General features: G+C 37.7%; 2 protein-coding genes across 2 annotated transcripts; one reads left to right on the plus strand and one right to left on the minus strand.

Moving 5' to 3' along the window:
* Nucleotides 1–9566: 9566 nt before the first annotated feature.
* RpS26 (ribosomal protein S26) lies at nucleotides 9567–16830 on the minus strand. The gene is made up of 3 exons (XM_089234833.1): nucleotides 16702–16830; nucleotides 11953–12130; nucleotides 9567–9795 (listed from the first exon to the last, which is right to left on the minus strand). The coding sequence occupies exons 1-3, from the start codon at nucleotides 16702–16704 to the stop codon at nucleotides 9611–9613; spliced, it is 366 nt and encodes a 121-aa protein (XP_089090959.1). The 5' UTR covers nucleotides 16705–16830; the 3' UTR covers nucleotides 9567–9610.
* A 195-nt stretch (nucleotides 16831–17025) lies between these two features.
* LOC149084440 (uncharacterized) lies at nucleotides 17026–25416 on the plus strand. Its single transcript, XM_089234832.1, has 5 exons — nucleotides 17026–17204; nucleotides 19798–19915; nucleotides 20288–20385; nucleotides 21701–22220; nucleotides 24293–25416. The coding sequence occupies exons 1-5, from the start codon at nucleotides 17088–17090 to the stop codon at nucleotides 24514–24516; spliced, it is 1077 nt and encodes a 358-aa protein (XP_089090958.1). The 5' UTR covers nucleotides 17026–17087; the 3' UTR covers nucleotides 24517–25416.
* Nucleotides 25417–25844: the final 428 nt, after the last annotated feature.

Genomic DNA, 25844 nt, shown 5'->3' on the forward strand with positions numbered 1-25844 from the left:
TATACATGTTGTAGTATGTGTAGGTCATGACAGAAAATTCAAGATTTACCATCTTTACTTCAAAATATTGGAGACAGGTGGCTGCACCAGCAAGAACACTAAACAAGCACAACTCTGACAAGTTAGGCTCATGCATACACACACACAATGCCACCTTAACGCATGAGCCTACTCTGGCACGTCCCAGGAGCCTCAAGACGAGGCCTCCGAAAAACAAGAAATAATTGAATTTTTCAAAAATTTCCCAGAAAAAGACCTCAAAAAAATCACTTGGCCCCATGATGCTCTTAAGACTGCCCTAAAAATGCATTCCTGCATGTACTTATTCATTGCATGAAGCACGAATGTGACCCTGTCTTCAATTTGAAAAAGTCTCTCTGCAGACATCAGGCAGACTTTTAACAGGATACCTACATGACATGAAAATTCAGGCATTTGCCATTTTCACCTTAAAATATGGAAGGCAGGTGGCAGTACCAGCATACCACAAAGCAAGGCTAACTCTGACAGCATAAATGCATTAGAGCTACAAATACACCTAAGCAACGCGTTCCTACACATACCAATTCATTAGAAATTCCCCAGGGGAATGTTTGGCATGTGCTTACAGTCAGGGCCGTCTTAAGAGCATCATGGGCCCCCGGGCCAATTGGTTTTCCCGAGGACTAATTCGTAAATTCTAGAAAATTTCAACCGAATCTCCTTTTTGTGAGGCCCCTCTTCTCCTGAGGCCCCCGGGCCGTGCCCTGAGACGGCACTGCTTACAGTTGAATATAGTAGTAGTATGTGGGAATTGTACAATCAGGGCAATTTGCTGGCTGGGATTAGGTTCTGACAAAGCTTTCTGTTGTGGGTTTCTCACCTCTTACCAGAGGAGAGAGAAATATGAACATCATGAAGGCCAGGTTCTTAGTGATTTTCATACTCATTAATTAAAATGCATAAAAAATTCTAGCTGTTTTTTTTTTAGACCAGGAGTGTGCAACAAGTAATCTTGAACTAGCATGAATATAGAGACTGTATTTGTAATATAATTTTTTTACAGTAATTTAAACACTAATGCTGTATTTTTAATGCTTCCCGGATGAATTTAGTGTTTTTTTGCCACCAAAGTGTAGGAGAAAGAGTTCGGTCAATTTTGTTTGGCTTATAAGTAATCTGTCTTATCGGCTATGCATATAAAGATTGGGTTAGGCTCCAGCCGTGGAGTGTGGCGGGAGTCCTAATCAGGACCGCGCCGCAACTGGGAATGGGGTGTAGGTGGGTCTGGTGGCGCTGGGTCAGGGGATGCCGAATTCTCATCCTTCTGCTCTTTCTACATTACACGGGACATCAAAATGCCTGCTTGAACTGGCTGAAAAATTTAAAAAATTATCCAGTTGCGCCTTTCGTCATAATTATTGGAAGGAATCGTCATTGCCCACGAGTGTGCATTTTTTTCTCTTTAGCGGTGGACGAAAAACCTGTGTGTGTGTGTTAACAGTTGAAAAAGGGCTTGTTTTATATAACAGGATTTTCTTGTTTTTCACCAAATTTTCCTTCACCTCAAAATTGTCTTTGTCGCTTCACCCTATTTCCGGCCCTGGACTAAAGTGTAGTGGTGGTTCTGCTAATGTGACGGGTGATTAATGATGACTTCCTCCACCCCCCCACCCCGATCCACGCGTGGGAATTTTTCTCCGATGTGGCCAAAATACGCAAGAAAAACTAAAATATAGGCCTACCAGCATGGCAGAAAAATACTAATAGTAATTGGACACGAAAGGCATTCAGTCGTCATTGAACTAACTTCAAATCGTGTTTTTGTTTCAGAAACATAAGGGGCGAAACAATGGGGTTTTCCATCGTTCAAACCCTCCGGATGATCGTTGAATAGCGACCATCCATTTATTAACGGGAGGATTATTTCTCACGACAAAACAGTGCTCTGTCTCCGTTCCTCCTAGCACAGGAAGCAGCTGCGAGTCGTAAAAATAATGACACCCTATGTATTCCCGTCTTTATTAATGGGGAACAAAAAAAAAACGGTTAATGACAATCTGTCCGAGTTGCAAACGTTTAACTCTACGCAGTCGAAAGAGAGAACATTTCTAATAAAAAAAAAACCCCTAGCGTACAAAATCGAAACAAAGTTGCTTGTGCACGCGTCGTTCCTACACGGGAGTTTGTGATCGTAAACAAAATGTGTACTGAACGAACTTCCTATTACTTTGGCATTGAATTGCTGAACTCGGGTGTGGACGTGCTTTTCAAAAATGGGTCCCACGTCCGAAAGCGGTTGCTGAAGAACATATGCTAAAATATACCCCCACTAAAATATAAAAAAAAAGAGGAAATTTAAGTATCAATGTAGCTATTTTAATAAATTTCTTTCGGTATAAATGCAACTTTTTGAAGGTTACATAGTAATGAAATACATATCGTCCCCCCCTCATGTCAGAAGCACGAATATGCAATGTCCTTGGGGGGGGGGGAAGGATAGCGGGAAACGACGTTTCAATGTTTACTATACCATGTTACTCTTAAAAGTAATTTTCCGAAAATGTTGTGTTTCAATAGGAATACACATTTCTGTTTCACAACTTCGATAGCAGAGTAAGGTATCCAACCAGCTGATAAAAGAAAAGGGGAATTCGGACATATTTGTTCTGGCATCTGACAATATGTATTTTATTACTAACTTTCGAAAAGTTGCATTTACATTTATACCGAAAGAAATTTATTAAAATAGAAATGAAATATATATATATATATATATATATACTTATGCATTTTTTGCTGGTCTACAAATGAAAAAAAACGTTATACATCCGCATGTCAAGCATTCATAATACAAATGAAAGAAAACGAAACTACTCAAAAGTTGTACAGGAAAATATATACACAAGCTAGTTATTGATTTTCACATGGAACATTTGACTGCCACCCCATCATAATTTAAAATTAAACATACATTCATCATTTATTCATCATTAAACCGTATACCTAGGTCAATCTTGACCCTGACCAGTCATGCGAGCCCTATATGCACGCTCTTTCCAGGGCCTTTTCAAGTCTTGCAAAAGAACCAGAGACGAGGTGATTATTGAAATCTTTCTTTTCGTTATTACAGACCGCTAATCAGGGCCATAACTAAGGAGAAGGTGGTGAGGTGTGCTCTGTCAACAGGGTCGGATTAACCATTAAATAAAATAAGTGCGTGCTTAGGGCATCAGTACAAAGGGGGCACCACAAAAGATATCAAATGATATTTTTTTTAAGCGTACAATTTTTTTTTCAATATCGATCATCCGATAGAAGATCCTAAAATTTTAAGAACATTTGATTGTATAGTTGGAGATCATTATCACAAGAATGGCACGAAAGATGAGAAACTAATAATATTGCAAACTAGACCATATTATTTTGCTGAGCTTTTTTGATTAGCTTTTCACAATTTTCATAAAGTACGCCCAGGGCTGTCTTAACATTATCATACGTCCTCATGCAAAGCGATTTTTCTGAGAGAGGCACTACTACCTAGCTAAAAATTCCTACCTACCTATTTGCATATTTACTCTTGAAAATCGGAACCAGATCTAATTGTCACTTGACACCCCGAAGTGCCCAGATGGGCCCATGCAGTAAACCCAGTTCTACAGAATAAGGACATGATTTTTGTGGGTCATTTTTGTGGATCAACTGTGTAGTTTGATCTATAGAAGTAAAAGAAATGCTACCAGGTATAAATTACAAACTTGAGAATGTATCTAAAAGGAAAAATACCCTATATAACGGTGATTCGTCAGAAATAAGATACCTATTGGCAGAGCCGCAACTGGATACTTGGTTAGCCGGGGCAACTACTCATTTGGGCACCTCCTCGTAATGCTGAAGAATAGGTTCAATGGTGAAATTTGCGCCCCCCTTTTCTGATGCGCCCGAGGCATCAGACCCGCCGGCTCCCCCCACTACTTGCGGCCCTACCTATTGATAATATTAAGGCTATTCTAACATTGAATGGTTTCTCCTTGGAGTGTAGTTACAGCCTTTATCTCATCAGCCGTTCGTCGCAGTTGTATGGTTCTAATTTTAAAAATTCTCAAAATGTGACCAGAAATCACCCTGTACGAGTTTTGAGGACGAAAATACAGTGTACACAAAATAAAAAATGTAAATTTTTATACGATCCCCGTCCTCTAACTTCCAATTGGGCAGTTGTTGCTCTTTCTCTTCTGAGCTCAACAAACAAATTATATGTTTTCAACTGCATTATTCCCTGAGATATTTAAATTCAAAAATCTGAGACAGGTCCGGGGCTTAGAAGAATTTCGTGGCCCAATGCAAAAAGAATTTTGAGGCCCGTCTGAAAAACTTTATGTAGTTGCTCCCCGACTTACGAACATACGAGTTACGAATATAAATCTTGAAGGGGAAATTTTTTTTCATAAAAAATTCATTTTATTACACTCGTTACGATCCACTTAGAGGGAATGGCATTTAAATTAATTTTACAAAATTCATAAATTATTAATAATAATTAGCGTGGTCCACCTGCTGACACTTCATCGCGGATCGAATCATATTGAGTTGTCATACTTTTAAAGCGCTCCATCATCTCTTTATCAAATATACGTTGCAATTCGATAACTTTGATCATTTTTCGAATTTTTTATAGCTGTTTTTGTGTAATTAATGTAAATTAATAGAAGTAAAGGAATCAAGTACGCTTACTGGAATTCCATGACTCCTACAAAGTTGGGGCTGACAGGTAGAATCGTCTTAACAGCATCATGGGCCCACGAGCCAAGGGATTTTTTGGAGGCCCTATCTGAAAAATTCAATTACATCATTTTTTCTGAGGCACTTCTTCTCTTGAGGCCCTTCGGGCACGGCCCGGGGAGGGAGGGGTATACGTTAAGACGGCATGCCTAAAGTTCAGACCAGGCGTCCTCTTTTTTCAGTTTTGAATCTGGTAACCCTATCTGAAGAACCACATAATCCGTATTTTCATTCACTTATTTGTTCGATCATCCATATTGTCCGAATTTTTTTGTGGAAAGAAACATTTATTTTTTCTACATAAAATCGATAATTGCAAATGTATAAATTTTGAAATTTTCGTCTCCAAAAAATTTTATGCTAAAAAATCTCTTGCTCTCTTTTTTCATCATCGCATGAGTTGCCTGAAATTTCGCAAGATGGCAGCACCAACAGTATATAAATCAAGCCTCCGAATTTCTGTCGTCTGCTTCTCTCCAGGTCCTTTATTTTGGACGTCTCCTTATGTCATGGAAAAATTACAGAACTGGAAGTTAGAACTATCAGTTCTGTTTGTGAGCTTAGCTTGTAGGGAACAGAACAAAGCGACTTCTTGTCTGTCGTCTGCTCATAAAAGGTTCTTATTTTTAGACGTCTCCTTATGCTCGAATAAAATAGCCGAACTGTTAGTTTGAATTTCCAGTTCAGTTTATGACCTTTGTTCATAGGGAACTGAGTGGAATAAAGAACATAGTTTTTTTACTTTAAACTTCATTATCACCACGTGAGTCACTTTTGAATTCAATATTAGATGGCAGCACATTACTATAAAGTGGAGTGTGGAAATTCACTTCTGATCTTACCTGTCGTCTGCTTGTTTGGAGATCCTTTGCTTTGGATGTCACCTTGGGTCTTGAAAAAAATAACTGTACTGGAAGTTTGATCTTTCTGGTCAGTTTATAAGCTTTGTTTATGAGGAGCAAAGCTGAATGGGAAGAATTTAGTTTTTTATACCCAAGCTTCGTCATCACCACATAAAGAACTTCTGATTTCGAAAGTAGGTAGCAGCACCAACAATAGCGACAGAGCCTGGGTGTCTCGCGGTTTCTCCAGCACCAACAATATTTTTAAAAATGAATGTCTTAAAGTATTCTAGAGTATTAAATTAATTTTAATTCCCTTAAAATTGTTGGTGCCATTGTGAATTCACGGCGAATGCTATACGGGGGGGGGGGGGGGAACTGCTATTGGCGGACGGCCAATAGCAGAGTCACCCGGTATATAAGGGACTCATTACTTCCTAGATACAATAGCTATAGGACGTACTGGCCTAGTCGGGAAGACTGGATTCATTTATCGCACCCAGGTCCTGCAGCAGGGGTCGCTAGGCTAGGATTTTTGTTGGGGGCCTTAGAGGACAGATTTTTCACTGGTCCTTCAATAAAGAATTTATAGTGTGAAAAAAACAAAAATTAAAAGAAAACGCTGAAGCCTTTCAGCCCAAACAGTGGCCGTGCGACCTGTGTAGCCACATGGGGCACCTCTCTAGGAAAGGGTGCCAAATCCGAGTTGGAAAGTAAAAAAAATTGTTGAGCTGAGAAGCGTCATCGGGGACAACAAAAATAGATCCCGCACAGGCAGAGATTCTTTTTTGCCTCCTAGAAGTATCTAGGAGGCTTTTCCCCTACCCATTGGTACATCAAGGCCACCTTAAGATCATCGTAGACCTAGAGCCGCAACTAGAAGTTTGGTCAGCTGTGTCCAGCAAGCATTTTGGTACCCTCTTGTAATGTTGAAGCAGAGATTAAACGGTGAAATTTGTTCCCCTCTGGTCCAACACCCGATTCCCCAAACCAGCCGGCTCCGCCCTAGTTGCGGCCCTGCATAAGCCCTGTGGCGAAGTGATTTTTCTGAGCCCCCACTCCTATCTGACTAGAAAAAAATAGCCTGCTTAACCAATTAGCGCGTTTATTCTAAAATTTTTCTATCAGATCATATATTCATGAGGCCCTATTTCTACAATTGAGCCTCGTCTCCTCCCGGCAGTGCTTGGGTGGACCCCCCGCATTAAGACGACATTTGCGAGAAAATGGAGAGGGGCATAATTAGTCCATAAAATTCTTATCGTAAGTCCGGTATTACACTATAAAAGATTGACAAAAGTTCCTTTATAGAACTTGAAAATGCAACCAATAAGTAAGTAGCATTAGTTTTAAACATGTTATCAAAGACTTTGAACTATAAAAAGTAGGAGAAAGCTTAAATAAAGTGAGTGCTCAGAAATATCCAGATCATACATTCAACCTTAGACACAGTCACGGATCCACAGCGATAAGAAAGGAGGGGTGGGTAATCGTGTATGATTGTCCCGTATTTTACGGGACAGGCCAAGTTTTAACACATCCGGATTTTGGGAGGTGATTACTTCCCACTCTACATCTGGTCTTAGATTAGTTTTTTTCTGAAATACAAAAAGTTATAGATGCAATATTGTGTAAAATATAGGTATGGGGGCACCAAAATCATTCCAGTGTTTAGGGCCTGCAAACCTCTTAATCTTTGTCATTCGTTCGTTCAGAATTACGGGTTCGGGTGACACTGCCGCTAATTACGTAAAGAAACTTTAATAACTAAAATTGTACTACACCCTCTTAATTACCAAATATTTTTCGTTCAATATTTGTAGAATAAATTTCACGAGCGACTCTCAATCTCTCATCAGTGAGATTTTGAGACTTTTTTTTTTGCTCCGGTTCCCGGATAATCGAGTTTCTATAGACCAGGAGGTGGCCAACAGCTGGTCCGCGAGGTGATTTTGTGTATTAAATTAAATATGTGATTATTATTTTGAGCTATTGGCTCTCACAAAACAGACGTCTACCATACACGTTCTCACCATATTACCTCTCCGAGCACACAAATTACTCATAAAGTTTTGTTATGGACATTTTTTTCTTTCCGCACCTTCGTTGGGAAATTTACGTGTTGTGGCCTCTTCTGTATTTCTTGTGACTGAAACTTTTCCGAAGTGGAAGCAAACTCACTACACCTCGGAACTGCAGCAACTAGGCTTCGCGGACAATAATTCCAGAGGCAAAAATGTGCCATATTGGATAGTCGGGTTCATGTTGTGCCTTTGACCGAGGGAGTTTCACATCCGGACACGATGATTGTTTGCACCGAAAAGAGAGAAGCATTTCTCCTCTATCTGAGAAGCAGCTACCTCTGAATTTCGAGATAGCAGGTTTTTGAAATTCCGCGTTGCACGAAACGCGCACTTCTTCAAACCAAACCACCCATATTTTGGTTGAAGTAAGAATCTATTCATGGTAATATAACTTTCTAAAGCGGCACCCCATGCGCTGCTTTATGGAGGAGGGCTGCTAAATCAGGGGTAGAGGAAAAATAATTACAAAACAATAAAAAAAAAGTGTTTTGTCTAAAATTTAAGCTATATGTATATACAAGGTGCATAGGTAACAGGGCGTATGGCATTTTACTGGCGAACCGTTGGTTCTAGAGGTATACTTCCTCTAGAAAAAAGTATCCAAATAACGTGTAGTACTCACATTCATGTTACGCATCATAGTTATTAAAATAAAAAAAACTTTTTGTACTGTCCCCGTATACCCAAAAACCCAATTAGAAAGTTATTACCGTCTCTCCTGATGCAAAGTAAAAAAATTCCACGTTTCTATATTCACTGATATTTGAATTCGAAAAATGGAGGAAAGTTGGCAAAAAAACAGCATTAAATCCGGTTTTACCCGAAAAAAAAAAAATTCAAGTTTTTCCCCAACTTTTCGAATATCTCCCGAGAGACTAGCTTCCAAAACGAATGATTGAAAAAATGGGGGGGGGGGAGGAGGAGAAACGGAATAACTATCCGGTTATACCGGATTTTTTCACGCTATCAACTATGGGGGGGGGGGGGGGAGAGAGAGAGAGAGAGAGGGAATAGTGACCGATTTTTACTTACGTTTTCACACCAGCAGGTGTCCGAACTTATAACTTGATTGCTTCTACATGCCAAAAAAATGTCGCAGGAACTTACTCTAGAAAATGTTTTAAATATCACCACAGAAATGGAAAAATACCATGCAGGGCTGGTCTGACCACGTGCGCCCCTCCCCGCCCACAAGGCCGAGATCCAGGGTGATGTGCCGGAGGGTGCGATTTATTGAGTCACTGCCTCGTAAAATACGGGATATTCATTCTCCTATATTATCGGGCTCTTTAAGGGGGCGGGGCGGACGTCCAAATCTCCCCCGTGATTTCGCGCCTGCTCCACCCTTTCTTAAAAGTTGGCTTTAAGGGGACGAAGCAGTTAAGTTTCTTAAAACGGAAAGGGAGGTCCCTTTGTGCACCACTCACAAAAGCCTCCCAAAGACTGATGCTCCTAGGTAGCATCTAGGAGGCTTTGACCTGACGTACCTGCTTCATTCTGGGCATATAAAAAGTAACTTTCTGAAATTATGCCAGTCTGTCTACTACCTCTTTAAGCCTGGGTTCGATACTAACAAAAATTTCTTGGTCTTAAAAAGTTGTAACAGGTGAAGAGGTTCCAGAGTTCTGTAGAAGTCAAAGAATACACTATTTTGAAACATTATTTTTGTCAGGGGACAGGAAATGCCTGCCATCTACGAAATTTTGCTGGCTATTAAATATTTTCAAGACTTCTCAAGTCCTGTATCACCAGGTTAGAACCCCTTGACCTTAAACGAATGAGCCCAAACATTAATTCAGTCCTGCTCACAATTACACAGACATTCATAATACTGATGAATAAAAGGTGAAAAATTGGACAAAGGAACGAACAAGAAAAATTATACATAGAAATTATTTTAATGAACTCAGTAATAAGTCATGATCATTTTGCAGCCATGATACGAGCAGCGACAGGTCGATTAGCAGAATCAGCAATAGGCCTCTGGAACTTGGGAGGTGGTGTGCGATCTTTCCTTGCTTCTTTGGACCTATTTCTCACAATCTTAGAGTGAATAGCACAAGACACGCAATAGTGCAACTTGGCATACAGCTTTGGAAGAGCATAGGCTAAAGGAAATTAAAATAAAAACATGAGAATAACTCCATAGACTTGAAAGGAATTTTTCAGACACTATATTTTTGAGCTTTGCCACGTATTTACCAATTATACAGGGTATCCCAGCGCTAAGAGTGATAGTGAGTGCTGCATTTTCCAGCGTATAACCCACAGAATATACTGTGTTAACAAAAACCACAGGAATTGGTTAGAGGTATAAAATGTGGATTATATGAGGGGTTCACAACCATAGTAGACCAAGTCTATTTACCTTCATAATGAATAACTCTTTAAAGTTTTTGATGGATAATTAATTCAGTTCAAGAGATGTAAAGGAATTAAATATGTCAAAGTTCAGTTAAAAATATTTTTTAGTGCCCTGCTTTTACAAGCAGCTGTTACAACTCAGCATTTTTGTTGTAAATTTATAGTCTTTCTTTAATAATGAGGATTTGGTCCACTATGGTTGTGAACTGACGCTTCTACGTAAAAAAATATGGTGCTACAATGAATAAGTGTGGAGAACATTTTATTATGACTTATGTTATGGAAAATTCTTGATTTTTAAATATTTTCATTAGGTATATTTAAACTACAAATCAGTTTGGTTTAATGAAGTTTACAGCATATTGGGAATTAACTGAATATTTGGTTGCACAAGGACGTTTAAGAGAGTAAATACTAACCTAACTCACCAGGCCAGCTACCGTTTTTGATGTCAGAACAGCTTTTGGACTACCAAAATCTTCCTACACAAAACATTTGTTTTCATATCATCGCTAATTGATAACCAACAAGAATGAATTCCCACTGTAAGGCCCAAACTGTACAGACTTCAACAAAGACGGTTGCCAGTTATGTTGAGATGGATCAGTATTTAGGGTCTCTCTCATGCCCTTGTGCCACTTAGATATTTCAAGCCCCTCTGTCCAGCCATCTTATCTCAAAGATGTCCAAAGAGGTGCTAGATGTATTTCAAAAAACCCACACGATTCAGTTTAACTATATAATAATTAAAATCACTGACTATATGTTTTGTTGGTTGGACCACTCGCAACCTTAAATGAAACACATTACAAATACAAGTAAATGGTGCACAGAAAATGTTACTATGTACAATGTGTATGTGCATGCGTGATCTAGAGAACTGTGTCATGGGAATGTGAACCGGTACCATTTCACAGCTTTGAGTTGTGCCACATTTCCCGAGTGCTTAAGTGGTCTGTGGCACAATTCCACATAAAGTGATCTGAGAATATGCTGTGGGTCACTTGAGTGATCCGGAACTGTTGACGAGGAACTGCACAGCAGACCACTTACATTCTCTGGAACGCTGCCACACATCACTTGTGATATATGTCACAGGTCACTTGAATGATTTCTAAATGTGCTGTGGGTCATTTCAGTGATCAGAAAATGCGGAGCAGGTTGCTACGTGCTGTGGAACTGTGCCCCTCAAGTGATTTGGAAATGTATTGTGGGACACTGAACTCATGTGGAAATGAGTTATGGGCCACTGGAACTGTGTCGCAGGTGACTTAAGAAATTTAAAGCTTCACAGTGGGCTGTTCAAGAGCTCTAAAACTGCAATGCAGGCTGCTTAAGTGCTCTGAAACTGTGCCACAGGCAACTTGAGTGACGTGGAACTGATGCTCTGAAATTGTGCGGCGGGTCATTCAAGTGGTTTGTAAGTACGCCATGACTTCCCTTGAGTGATCTATAAAATTACAGAAGGATTCAATTTTAGAAAATTATGTTTGAGGTCACAGGCCACTTCAGATGACTCAGACAGTCACATTTGGCATGCAGCAATTGAGCATATATGCTGTAAGGGTTAAGCAGGATTATTTACAACCATTGTATGAATGACACATTGTGTGTGTGTGCACTGTCAATATGCAATATATGTATTTTTTTTAAATTTTTATGATACAAAAATTTCAAAAAACAATACATTGTAGATTTTATGGGAGGTGAAGTCTAAATTGACCATCAGAGCCTACAGGAGGCCAACAGATCATTAATCGGGTTTGAAAAGGAGTCTGTGGTGCATTGACCATCACTAGATAGGGTTCTGCAACATCAAAAAAGATTGGGAAACACTCATGTAGATAATAATGCTTTGGAAACTCAAATTTAAACTCGAAAAATTTAATGAAGATACTTACTCTCATACACACTTGCTTCTTGAATATCTCTCACAGCAGCAGCTTCTACGATGTTACGAATAACGAACTTCTTGATAGCCTTATCTTTGGGTACACACCTCGCACAGTTAGTGCAACGTACAGGCTTTACATGTCCCCTGCCATGCTTGTTCCTTCCGTTATTACGCCTTTTAGCAGTCTTGAAAAAGAAAATTAAAAGAAATGAATTTCATGATATCACAGAGAACAATAAAGTACCACACACACAAAATAATAATCTAGTTCCATGTTTGACAAACTCTCAACATTCAATGCAAAACAAAATATTTTTCAGGCATTCAACAAATGAACACGTCTTTCTTTTCTTTAAGGATAAAATCAGAAATACAGCGATTAATTGGTTGAGTTCTTGCAATGATGTTTGTGTGAAAGCATTGATTGAGAAAAGGTCCTTCTCGGAGACTCATGTGCAACACGAGAGTAAATTCTAAAAATAAATAAAAATACATGTGCAACACGAGAGTAAATTCTAAAAATAAATAAAAATACAATCTTGGTAAAAGAGTTAGGGGTGATTGAGGGTTCTTCCAACTACAATTCAATGTTTTATCTAACATTTTTTGAATCACTGCAACATGTTATATTGTCCCGATAGTATATAACACTAGAAAATAGCGCAAAATCTTTACATCCTATATAAAAAAAATTGCTATACAGTGTTAATATGTGTATTAGGAATTCCCAGAAACAGTTGTTTGCAAGAATGAACATCTGCACAATTAGTTGTTTGAATTGAAGTTTGATGTAATTTGAATACATTGTTATTGTGTTCACAATCACTCGTGTTTTATGCTAACAAATCTGATACTCTGCTCAAAAGTGGCTAAGATTCCAAAGCAAGGTTGCTGAAAAAATTGGCGATTTCTGAGAGCCAACGTTTGGCCCTTTGGCAATTCATAATTTTTTTTGTTAATCAAACATCTTCAAAATCACGGAAACTAAATATGAAAGGCGAAAAAAATTGCATAACATTCAAATAACTGCAAAATAAACACATAACCAAATATACAAAAAAGTCAACACCAACAAAAACCAATCACAGCCAACCAAAGTCTTTGTGCCGATTGGTGTTTGAAATAATTTTACTGGCATATCTTGAGCAAGAAACTAGGAAAACTTAATGAGTCAAGGATGCATATTTATTGAATGAGCATGAAAACACAACAGCAGGGACATAGGTAGTGTTTTGAATCTATTGGTGCGACTCATGTTTTTCGCAATGACTTCAAGCTTTGAATTAATTTTAGAGGGTGCATGACGCAAAATTCTAAGGTGTTTGAGTATCCCGGCTCCTAGGCCACTGCACAAGAGAGCTTAAGACGCTGATGAAAAATAAAAATTGAAACTGGTGCTGAAACGGGAATAGCTGTAGTATAATCAAGAGATACTGTTGTACTCTAATTTATTTAGGTCCCTCTCAAAAAAATAATCTTGAAAAAAGTATGTCCCCATAATTCACCGGTATTTCTATGAATTTCTCCACCATGCCCCAGGTCTTTGATCACCTGCTTATATCTCTTCATTGAGAAAGAGCAGCAGGCCATGTTCTGGGTAGGAGGAGGTATCTCTGTTGAATCAAATGATTGATTTCTAAAAACATATTCTATCCAAAGGTTCATTTACTTTTATTTTCTACTAGTAGGAAAAGCCTCAGAATTGAAAATGTGAAATTTAACACTACAATAAAACTCAAAAACAAATATATGTAACGTTCATATTACAATCGATATAACTTTCCCATTTAGAATGTCTTTCCACTTAGTACGACTTATTTAAGTCGTCCCAACTCTAAATAATTCTCATTAAGATTTCCTGTTCAGTGTTTATGCTTATAACATTTTTATGACAGTTTTTTTAAAAACGTTATAAGGAGGATCCACTGTAATTAAAAGTTAGAGGCACACATTAATATATTTACTAATGGATTGATTAATTAATTCCCTTCTGATTGATTTTTCATTTCTTTAAAAAAAATCTTAGATCTTTCAATATCTTATGATTTTTAAATATAAAGCAAATGAGATTATCTTTCTCTCAGTGTGCATGCACTCTCAGACACTCATCTTCTGATTTCCGTGTCTTAAATCTTTGTGAAGAGATTTCCTGGTACAATGATTTTACTTTCTTTTCCTGATGGTCTACCGATCTGATCTGTCGTCATTTAACTGCCACAAATTTTGACACCTGAATGTGGGAGCTGTCAGATTTGTGTTGGTGAAACTAAAGTGTGTTTGTGTGCCCAGCATTCAACACGATCTGTGTTCTTTAGGCGGTGCCATCTATCTAGGGCTGCAGCTAGATACTTTCACAAATAGGGCAAGCACACATTTTGGCACCCTGTGTAATGCAGAAGCAGTAGTTATAAAGGGTGAATTTGGTACCCAAGTTCAGAGGAGGCACTAGACTCGCCCGCTCTCCCCTCACCCCAGTTGCAGCCCTGCATCTATCCTCCAAATTGGCAATGCATGGATTTGTAATTTAATGTATACATATTTGTGTTGTAGGTCTGATTTTCGTGACAACCAGGGCTTTTTAAAAGAAACAGCCAACTCAAAATTAAAAACGTTAGAAAATTGTATTTTTATCCAGTTACCACTATGCAATTACAGGCCCCAAAACAGAATGTTTAGCACTGTTCTGCGACTAGCCCTTGGCTGACTGGAAATGTTCTGCGGTAAAAATCCCCATATATGTAATAGTGCTTTGTGCACTTTTTCTTAAAATTCTTCCGAATTGTTCTGCAGCAGCGCTAATTGTTCTACGATGTACGTTGTAGATTTTGGCACATTCTGCTTTGGGGGATTACAGGTTCTAAATCCAGATTTTCACCTAAGGCTAAACCGCCCCCAAGAAAAAATATTTTTTAAGAAAATTAAAATATTGAAAGAAATACAGTCTTATACTATGCTAATTTAAAATTCTTTCTCTCTACTTTTTCTTCATAGAACTAGAGACAAATAAGTCCTTTTCTGAAATTACATGTATTTCACGTGCTACAGTGCATCTCTGATAATCCATATATTTTTTTGGCGATTTCCTTCCAGGTGAGCTATAGTATAGACTGCCACATTTGAATCGAGTCCGTTAGCATTTTAGACCTTATTTCTTTTGTTTGTTTACACATGTATACTGTTTTCCCAGCTATTACATTGTTTCTGGTCAATTATCAATAGATGGCATATGTTTCAAGAAGTTTTCAATTGTGCCAAAAGCAATATGTTGTCAACCTATCTGGTATATTAAACGTTATTGGCACTTTCTTTTCTATCAAACTAAGCACAACTCAGGTCTATCACCATTTATGGGTGATTTATTACCTAGTGAGTTGTGCCGGAGGTGTAACTGTGTGTACCTTACAGTCTGAGTGCACATGTAGCATTGTGTTTAGATTTTTCAGTGCTGCCATCTATATTTCCGAAGGGAAGTGAGTGATGTGTTATGATTGAATTACATTTGTGCTGTTTGTAGGTCTGTTGCTCTCTATGGCGAGACTTTTTAACTGAGAAATTGGCTAGCATTCACGCCTTGAGGTTGGGAACCATAGAAAACCAACTTCAGCCGACCACCACTATGGTGACAGTGGGGTTCGAACCCGGGTCCTCGCGATGCGAGTCTGTCACTATGACCACTCGACCACCATAGCGGTCGTTATTGGCACTGCTAAATGTTATCATAAGTTCCTAACATTCCCACTGTAACCTTAGCAAATAACACCAAATCAGGCCTGGACCAAAAAAATAACAGCAGCTTACCATACAACGGGAGGTTTTATTTTTAATTTTGATCCATAATTTAGTCTAGAATGTTTTCTTTTTGGCGATTTTTAACTATTTCCTTTCCAGCTTGCTTCCTAGTCGGCCATTTCGGACTTGATATTTGTTATCATTTGAAGGTGACGTCACCCTCAAAGCAGAACGTTTGCACTGTTCTGCAAGTTCTCCACTGACTGGAAATGTTTTGCAGTAAAAAAAAGTTCCCTATAATAGTGTTTTCTACATCTTTCTTATAACTCTTCTAGATTGTTCTGCAGTAGCACCGATTGTTCTGTGACGCACCTAGCAGATTTCAGCATAATCTGCCTTGGGGACGTCACCTTGGCTAATAATTATATAATAGGCTATACCGATGCATTCAAATTAATAGAATCCATTACCACATACAAATTTTAGGTCTCTCCCTATTTTTATACGTTGTATTGTACAGTTTTCCAAAATGTCATTTGGGAATTTCTCAGGATTACATATGAATTATACAAACACAAAGGCCACAACAGGCAAATGCCCAAAATACAACCACCCAATATAAATGCGGAATAAACATGACAATTTAGCTGCGACCTCGCTTAAGGAATTGCGACCAAACTGATCAATTTCAACTTGCACAACATTGTTTCAGCCAATGACTCAATATTTTAATTAGTCACAATTTGCCAACCATCTACATTTCAACACTGCGGATCTTTTAGGGATTATACACGGCGAAATTCATGTCACACATGAATGTGTGAAAATCAGTTACTGCATTAACCATTAGGCGAAAATCTTTAGGGAAAAAAGTTGTAAATGTTCACATATAGGCCACTTAATTATAACCACGTGGACAAAGCCATGTAATCCAACAAGTTAATAATTCATTTACTTTTTCTACGACTACAATTATATAATGTCAAGATATAAATTGGTGAGATGAGCAAATAATCGAGTAATTTACCATCTTGAATTCTTTCAAATTTGATAATTCGACTCTAAAAAAACACGAGACGCGACACTCTTCTTCCAATGGCGGCAGCAAGGAATAACAAATTGATAAGCTCTTTTGTCCCAGCTTCTATCAAAAACTCAGACCATGAGAACCAACTTTACAATTTCCTGAACCATAATGCCAATTGTTTCAAAATAAAATTATACTAAAAACTTTTTTTTAATGTTTTTATAAATCACTTTTAAGTCATAGTCACGTCCAATATTTGATTTCTCATAAATTAGATTTTCTTGGGTGGAGAGACCTAAACAACCTTGGATGTCCATGCTAAAAGCAAACAGTAAATAAAAATATTTACCCCCACATTTCGTTTAATGTAAATATGGGAATTGGTGATGGAATCGGTGTTTCATTGCTACGAATTTTTACTCCTGAGGAAATTAGATCATGATTCAGATCTGTGGGCCGTCGTCAAAGATCAAGCTGTCAAAGAAAAGAGCTTCCCAATCAAAGTAAAAATTAATTGAACGTTGTTTTCAAAATGGTATTTATGATCATTATCATATGATGTGTTATTGCTCAATTGAAAATGCCCATCTCAATTACAGCCGTAGATATTTTAGTTTCGAACCAAGCATCTGAGGATCTAAAGCATGCATGCTCAATCCATGGCCCGCGGGCCAAATGTGGCTGTCGGAGTCATCTGTTATAAGCCAGCGACCTCAAACAGAATTCTGTAAGAATAAACTGGGGGAACAGCTGTCGTATGGTCCGCTACTTGGCGATGTTTGGCTCCAAACATGTGTGATGGCCCGACGAAAAGTCGCTAAAGCCGGGTTTATGTGCCTCGTTAGGAAAACACAAACATGTAGCGTGATTATGTAATACGTTTCTGTCAGCGCGAAACAGTTAATTTGGTTCACGCTGCGCTGCGTAACAAACCTATTCCTAGGAAAACCCGGCTTAAGGCCGTCCAACACAACGGACACCGAAAAAAAAATCACTAGTGTGCAAAACATAATAGAAACCACCAAGCATAAAATTAGGAAAAATATCAGTTAAAAAAATTACACCTGGACCCTTTTTTTAATAATAAACAGATCGGGGCATAAGGAATTCCGGGCTTTAGGTTCATTTTAAATAATAAACCTATAAGACAGAAGGCATAACAATGGATGAATAACTCTAATAAATACAGCGAAATAATAAAACGGTATGATACAACCTGACCAGTAGATAATAATCCAAATGACGCAAGCTACAGAAGGGAGGAATAATAATCCAAGAGATTATTAATCCAATAATTCCATTTTTTGACTACCGCTGAACAATGAATGTTCAAAAAATCTAACACTGATTATTATCCATCTCCGTGGAACCATTTATTGATTCTAGTAAGAGAAGCTTAAAAGGTGTTTTACTACATAATGGCAACAATCTTTCTTCAATTTCTGCAGCTCATTCAGTAATATTAAAAGAATCATACATGAAAAACTTGATTTTTCTCCTTCTTAAAATAAAATACAGAGAATTCAAATGGAAAAAATTTTTGGTGATTTAGAAATTATAAGTTATTAGGCTAGCAAGGTGGTGGGTGGTTATACAAAAATGTTGTTTCCTATGTGAGTGGGATAGTAGAGCTAAAAACTGACATTGGATAAGAAAAGAATGGCCTCCAAGGAAAAATTTTAATCCAGGATCAAAGAAGGGTAATAACAAAGGTTGAAAATTTAAATATACTGTGAGCTATAGTCAATGATTGTAATCTATTTACATATTTCCTCTCTAATACTTTGGTATGCAACTTACTGGCACTAACTTCACTGACCTTTATTAAAACTAATGAAAAGGAATTTTCTACCCTAGCTTCTGTGGTACAATTCATATTATTGGGTTTTATTAAGACATATGCTTTATCAAGAACTACTTTACCGCACACCAACTCAAATCATATATTGTCATATGACGATTTCCTACTAGCAGAGTTGGGTGGGAAACGAAGGCACTATGTATCGATGGTCGCCTCAGGCTCGATAGGTAAAGAACTTTCTTGATTTCTTTTGGATGGATTAGAACCCATGGACCATGATGCCAACGTTCATAGCGCAAGACGAGCATCTTACCACCGCTTTTTCAAGCTGTTTTATCAAGAACTAGTTCAAGCAACTTGCTTGGATGAAAATGGTTTTTATTCATATTTGTCTCTAATCCTTTCGTCTAAGTCATAGTTTCCCAAACTTTTTGTTCCATCGCCCCCTTTTTCAATTTTTTTCCCCTCTCATCGCCCCCACCCAGCTCAATCGAACACATAGGATCCTATGTTATACTCGTAGCTTCTACCACCACCTTGGACTATTTCAACACCTACCAGGGGGCGATATTGCCCACTTTGGGAAACACTGGTCTAATTGAAAGGAAAACAGCTTATTCTAGAGGTAAAAATATTTTTAAATATTCCACCTTTGTAAAGTAAATTATGATTATCAGAACTTTATGAAAATAAAGTTCAAATATTGAATTCTTTAAAAAAAAACTATTTTGCCCAGAGGGTTTTTACCACAGTTTTTTTACACTATGGCAAAAAACTTACAAACTCTGCTATAGAGGAAACATCATGTTGACGCCACATATTGCTGTCTCGCATTATTCATCTATGTTTGAAGGTTGTGCAATCTTTCCTTGAAGTCACCACTTAAAAATTATTGTCATTGATAAACATATATTCTATTTCAGACATTCATGTCATATATATTCTATTTATTAACTCACCAGAATTACACATAATTAGAAATTACTATTATACACAATCATAACCTAGTGTTATAATTGAAAATGAAAGCTAGACCAAGTTCGTACAGAGATAGTTCTTTACTGTTGCGAACACACACACTGGCTGCGTAACAGTTTCTTTTCTCTTCTATCACACTTTTTTGTTTTGTGTGCCTTACATTTTTGCATGCATCACACTCTTGCCACCGCATTATGACAAGACATCACCAGGGGATGTGATTAAATAGTTGGCATTTTATATTTTTGCCATGAAATCTGATTTCACATGATACGCATGCGACTAAAACTATATGAATTTCTTTTTTGTTCTTACAGAATGTGCCTCCAAGTCTGTGGTTCCTAGTTGTGACTGTTGCTGAAACCAAAGAAAGATTTCCATCCTTTGTAAGATCTATAGCTATACAAAATCCAAGTTATGTCCCATCCCTATCGGGTAAGTTTGAACATGAATTAAAATATTTTCAGACCTACATCTATGTTAATAAGAGCATTATATATGCGTCATCTTTCTCTTGAATGTTTCAAATACATTCAAACCCTGTTATAACTAGGTTCGACGAACCAAAATGTAGTTCTGATAAAAGAACATATCCTACTTGTATGTGATGGGATTGAAAATGTACTTAGAGTTTATTACGCAGGGTTCACAATAGTGGACTGTATTGCGAAAGGAAAAATTGTTGTAAAAATGTACATCATTTAATGAATTTTCATGAAATAAATTTAAACAGAAATGAAAATTTTTACATGGGTTGAATGAAAAATATAATTGACAATTTATTCTATACTGCATGTGCATTTCCAGACTGTTTGCTGAGGCGTTACTTGAAACATTATGAGTTTGTCGAGCTTCACCTTGACAGCATATTTAGACATGGCGAGGGAGGAGTTCTTCCCAAAGAAGTGAGTTCCCCCCTTGCATTTTATATACATTTTTTTTGTACAAGGTATATAAATACAATAATATTGTTACGATCTATAGATGACACGATTTGTTACGGCTCTCGAAAATATCAAAATCTGTTGCCAACAGCAGATGATACCAGTTTCGATTTAGCGCAAGAACGTGCGATTGGCAGAGGGTTAGCAAAAACATTCCAGAGGGTTCTGCCCCTCCAGACAACAGTGGCACCACAAACCTGGTACTATGAAATAGAAATTTGTGGAATGTTCTTTTTCCTCAAAGTTTCGACTAGAGCTATAAATAGTGAGGCGATCACAAGAAGTGAGATTCCAGATTAGAGAGATTCGATGAAAAGTCAGTTGTGAATGAACTTGTAAACATGCGTAAATTGCTGAGTCATGGCGGAGCCTCCCTGTAGTGCACACACAGCCCCAAGGGCTCCGCAGAGCACTGGTTGAGAACTACTGCAATAAGGAAACTGGAATAAAAATTGTGATCATAATATCGTTCGCAGTTAATCAGTCCGTAAGTGTACCATTGTCCTTATGCAGATTTATATACAGGGTGAATAATTTGCTGGAAGTATGCCTCTAAGATCAATGGTTTGCCAGGTACCAGTCAAAGACTGGAGGCACTACTGTCAAAAGACTTGAATGTTCATGCTGTATATAGGCCTACATATACTCAGCATCTCTGAATTCTTGGCCGAAATGTTGTAGTACTAACACCAAACTCACTAACATTGTTCATAGAATATTCAATGGGAAACATGATGACAAGCATGAAATGAACTTCAGATACAGAGATTTCTGAGACACGAGTTTGACTGTATTCTATTTATAGTCTTATTCACACCGTTCTGATAGACAAATTACTGGGTTGTAAGTGGTTATATATATATATATAGAGATTTCTGGGATTACATTTATTGGGGATCATACAGTTTGAACATTCATCCACCACTGTTTACTATACCGCTTTGTCATGTGTATAATGTTACTGTACCTTCTCTTGCACATCAGGCTTGACAAGCACATTAGTGGTTGACACTTGACAGTTATTATCTCATACAATTCGATTCTCAAATATCCTCACAGAAAGAAGTCGAAACAAGAAAGGTCGGGCAATCTGGGGAAACCATGGCACTAATCCATTGGTAGGTGCCCCATCAGGCAGTGTTTGTGGCCGCATGTTCTATGATAGATATTGGTAATATTGGCGGGTTTAGTTTGTTCCAAAGTTCCCTCATGTTTTTAAATCCTATTCACAGTTTTCTGTGTTTCACGTAACTGATATATGAATTTTATTTTACAGTTATTTCGATGCCCAAACGTGAAATTCCTGTCATTACGATGCAACTTCTTGGAGGTACTTCCACCAGAAATTGCACAGTTACAGAAACTGAAGTACCTGGCTCTGACAAACAACAGGTTGCAGAACTCGTCCATACCTTTCTGTCTTGTATTTTGTCGTCATTTAAATGTCCTGTTGCTGGACAACAACTTGTTGGATGCATTGCCGGGATTTTTGTTGCTCATGCCCAATCTCACTACTGTCCATCGTCATGGAAACCACAATTATTTCAAATCAACTTTCATGTGGTACCACACTGATGTGAATGATAGAATATTGCCAGTTCAGCCGATCTCACCTCCTTGGAAACCTGAAATGAAATCATTGCAGTTCCTATGTGCTACCAAAGTTATTGCGGCAAAAATGAACTTTTTTGCTGGTTCCTGTGTTCCACAGATGCTCATAGACTACCTTTGCAGTATTTACTTTGATTTCAATGTGTGTTACAAATGCTGTTCTGCCATTCCAAGGTCTTGTTCAGGTAAATATCTAGCGTTTAAAGTTTTACTATTTTCTGTGCAGTTGCTATGAATTCAATGCCGCTGTGATCTAGAAATAGAAGGTGGTCAGAAAGTTACTTGCTTGAAAGGTCATGGAGGGGCGCTGTACTTGTACAGATTGATGTGAAATTCAGGAAAGCAGATTATTTTTCATCATACACTTAAGATGTATAGTATTTCCGACCATAATACGTCACAGTTACAACTGGAAAATTTTGAAAAATGCAAAGGCAATATCCAAATTTTACTACAAAATTGAAGCAAGCACTATGAAAAAAAAAACCCCTTTAGAAATCATTGAAAATTTCGCTCCAAGTCCAAAAAGGACTGCATAATACCCCCAAAGAGTACAAAAAATGAAGTGAAAAGCAAGAGGATTTTTACAGCAAGGTCTCTACGTTATGTTACTCACAGCTACTGTGATATTTTAATAATAAAAACCATAAGAAAGAAAGCTTGGCGAGAATATCAGGGTAGCCATGAGTAATGTGGGGGATCTTGTATTGGAAACCACCTCATTTTTCCCATGTCTGGATCTGAAATAAATTAAAAAATGCAGGAATAAAAACAGTTCATAGTAGAAAGCAAAAAATCCAACAAAATCAAATTCAATGCCAGACAGCTGTTTCGGAGTAGCCCCTTCATCAGTGGAAAAAAAATGAAATGAATAGACCCGTTATAGCATATGTGACTCGCTTGAATGAAAGTGTGCAGTCAGATGGAGGCAGACCTTTTTTGCTTTTTACATTGTGCTAAAAAGGTAATTCCATTATAATCAGTTCATAGCTTTCAGGATATTAGGCAGATGTGGTTGAAAGTTGTTCTTTTTCTGCATTTTTTTTTTCCACGTGTGTTTAGCATTTTCAAGAAATAAGTCTCTAATAAAAAAGGGATTATGTAAGGAACATCAAATGTCAAAAGGAGAAACTTTCAGCCATGTTGGCGTTGTATCCCAAAGCTGTGAGTTATAATGGCCATGGAAGTCTTCAGCATACATGCTCACACAGGGCCGTCATTTCAACATTTTCCGGGTGGGGGGACAAAGGACATGTACTCAATGTATGCATATATATATATATATTTGTGTATATATATACCATTTGTAGTGTATTTTCAACAGCTGGGGGGGGGGGCAACGACCCCCTGACCCTGCAAGCCAAATGTGGCCCTCAAAGCCATCTGATGTGACCTGCGACCTCAAACCTAACTTTGTACAAATGAAGTAAATGACACATTTTCAGATCTCTTCAGTGACCTTTGGTGCAGTTCCACATCACTTTAAGTGATCTAAAAATGGACTATGGTCAACTTAAGTTAGTGGCATATTTACACATCACTTGAGTGATTCATGTGGCACAGTTCCAGAGTTTCTATATGGGTAGAGATATGGGGAGGGACAGGGGGTAGAATTGCCCCCCAAGCATCAAAGGTGGAGCTGACTGATCCGTTGTATATGTGTATATATGAATAGACATCATAATGATGTCCCCCAAGACTTTCCAGTCTATCTCCGCCTATGGTACTCTAGTGGCTCGTGGCACATTTACATATTGTGTAAAAGATCCATAAGACAGTTTCAGATCATTTAAAAGACTGAGGTACATTTTCAGATTGCTCAAGTGACCCACAGCACTTTGCCAGATTATCTAAATGACCTATGGCACATTTACAGACTACATCACGAAGTAACTTGCAGCATTGTGGCAGATCACTTAATTAAGTGGCTCATGATATGTTTTCATATCAATGAAGTTGCCCGCACTCTGAAGGTTGAACACCCCCTTGGTCTGCAGGAATAATTTTTCTAAACATAGTGCGTGGAGGTGCCGAATGCTGAAAAAAAGCATGAGGGAGAACAGCGGAAGTTAAAAATAAAATAAACAATTCTATGAATTGTTTGAACACATTGCCATGTTTTTGTTGACAATATCCTTAAAAATAAGGGGAGGTAATCACCTTCTTTGGAGACCCTGATGACATATTAAATTGATGTGATTAATGATTTTGATCTTATCCACTAGACATTCAATTGTGAATGTTTTTTTGTTTGTAGGTTATAAAGTTTTTACATTCAAAAATCCATACTTGGGACTCACTTGCGTGCCTTTCCAACATTGGGCTTGTAGCTTGAAATGTGCAGAAGCTATAGAGTTCCCAGCCAGAGTTGAGCAACTGTTGGCATCAAAGGAGCAGGATCGTCAGTATGACCAAAGAGTCAGGGAAGCTCAAGACAGAAGTCTCTACGGTTCCCGAGAAGGAAGCTGTAGAGTCTTATAGAGTGTACATACAAGTCTTTTATGACATAATTGTTTTTATTTTTGATATGAGTTGAAAGACTGATTTTTTAAAACAAATTATTGATGGCATTATGACACAGAATGATATTTGCTTCAAAAAATATTAAATTTGATCTGACGAAGCTTTCAGTATATTTACAATTTTGCATCATATGGATTGTTAGCATTGTATGGTTCAAACGAGTAGTCTTGCACAGGCCTTTTAACAGATAGGCCAACACACACAAGGGCCCACTAATTATTGACGGCTCCAAGAAATGCTTGGGCTCTGTCCTTAAATTCAGTAAGAGTTAATCAAACTGCACAAAAACAATGTAGCTCAGTATTGGCGACAGAAAATTAAGTTATCTTTGTTATGTATTGAAAGCAATATTTCCCCATAAAATTTACGTCTTCTGATGAGGCTTCTTTCTTGTAGAAATGACACATCTGATCTCAATGTTTTTCTCCATCATGTTCTTGTGTTTTTAAATCATAAAAAAATTGTAATTGAAATCAGAGCGACGGCATATGCTGTCAGAACCAGGTGACTGGTTAATATGCAGCCACCTGTAACCTGCACTAAGAAATTAAGATTTGATTTTTTCAAGGTTCTTCCTAAGTTCATAGGCAGGATATTACAGTAAAATATCTGTATATATAAAATTGATTTTGTGTGTGTGTATGTTCCCTATAGAAATCTACAATTTTAGAGTGATTGTCACCAAATTTTGCTTATATACCAAATGGAGCCCGACTTAAATGTACGGCTACATTAAGTTTGTAAGAGCTGGGCAAAAAACTGTCAAGTAACAATAGTTTTTGGGGCCTGAACAATCACTTTTGGAATGTTTATTATTATCACAGTGGTTCGTTAGCAATGCGTTTCAGACATGTATATGCCTTTACAATGGTTTGCCACTTCTCTGATGCTACCAGTATATGTATAATAGTTTATGCCTTCATAATGGTTTGTCACTTTTTCAATCCACTTAGTAATTGATGAAAACCCGGGCAGTGCCAGGCACTATAGCTAGTTATAAATAACGATAATTTGAAAATGATGAAAAACAAATCTATATATGATTACTTTTTTTTATTGAGCTTTTTTGTATATACTGTAAGTAGAGTCTCAATAATCCGGTGCATATCATACCAGAATCATGCTGATTAAATCCGAGCTCATCTTTCATTAAAAAAAGCTTTCTACAGAACATTTTTTTTAAATGGGAGATGGGCTCGCATTTAATCAGCATAATCCTGGTATATTGATATGTAGAGAGCAATCTGCCTACTCATTTCAAATATTCACAGATGACACTACAAGCT

The sequence above is a fragment of the Pholcus phalangioides genome, unplaced genomic scaffold, assembly GCF_987345545.1.
Source record: "Pholcus phalangioides strain wild (caught in Gottingen) unplaced genomic scaffold, Ppha-v1.0 ptg000008l_1, whole genome shotgun sequence".
NCBI lineage: Eukaryota > Metazoa > Arthropoda > Arachnida > Araneae > Pholcidae > Pholcus > Pholcus phalangioides.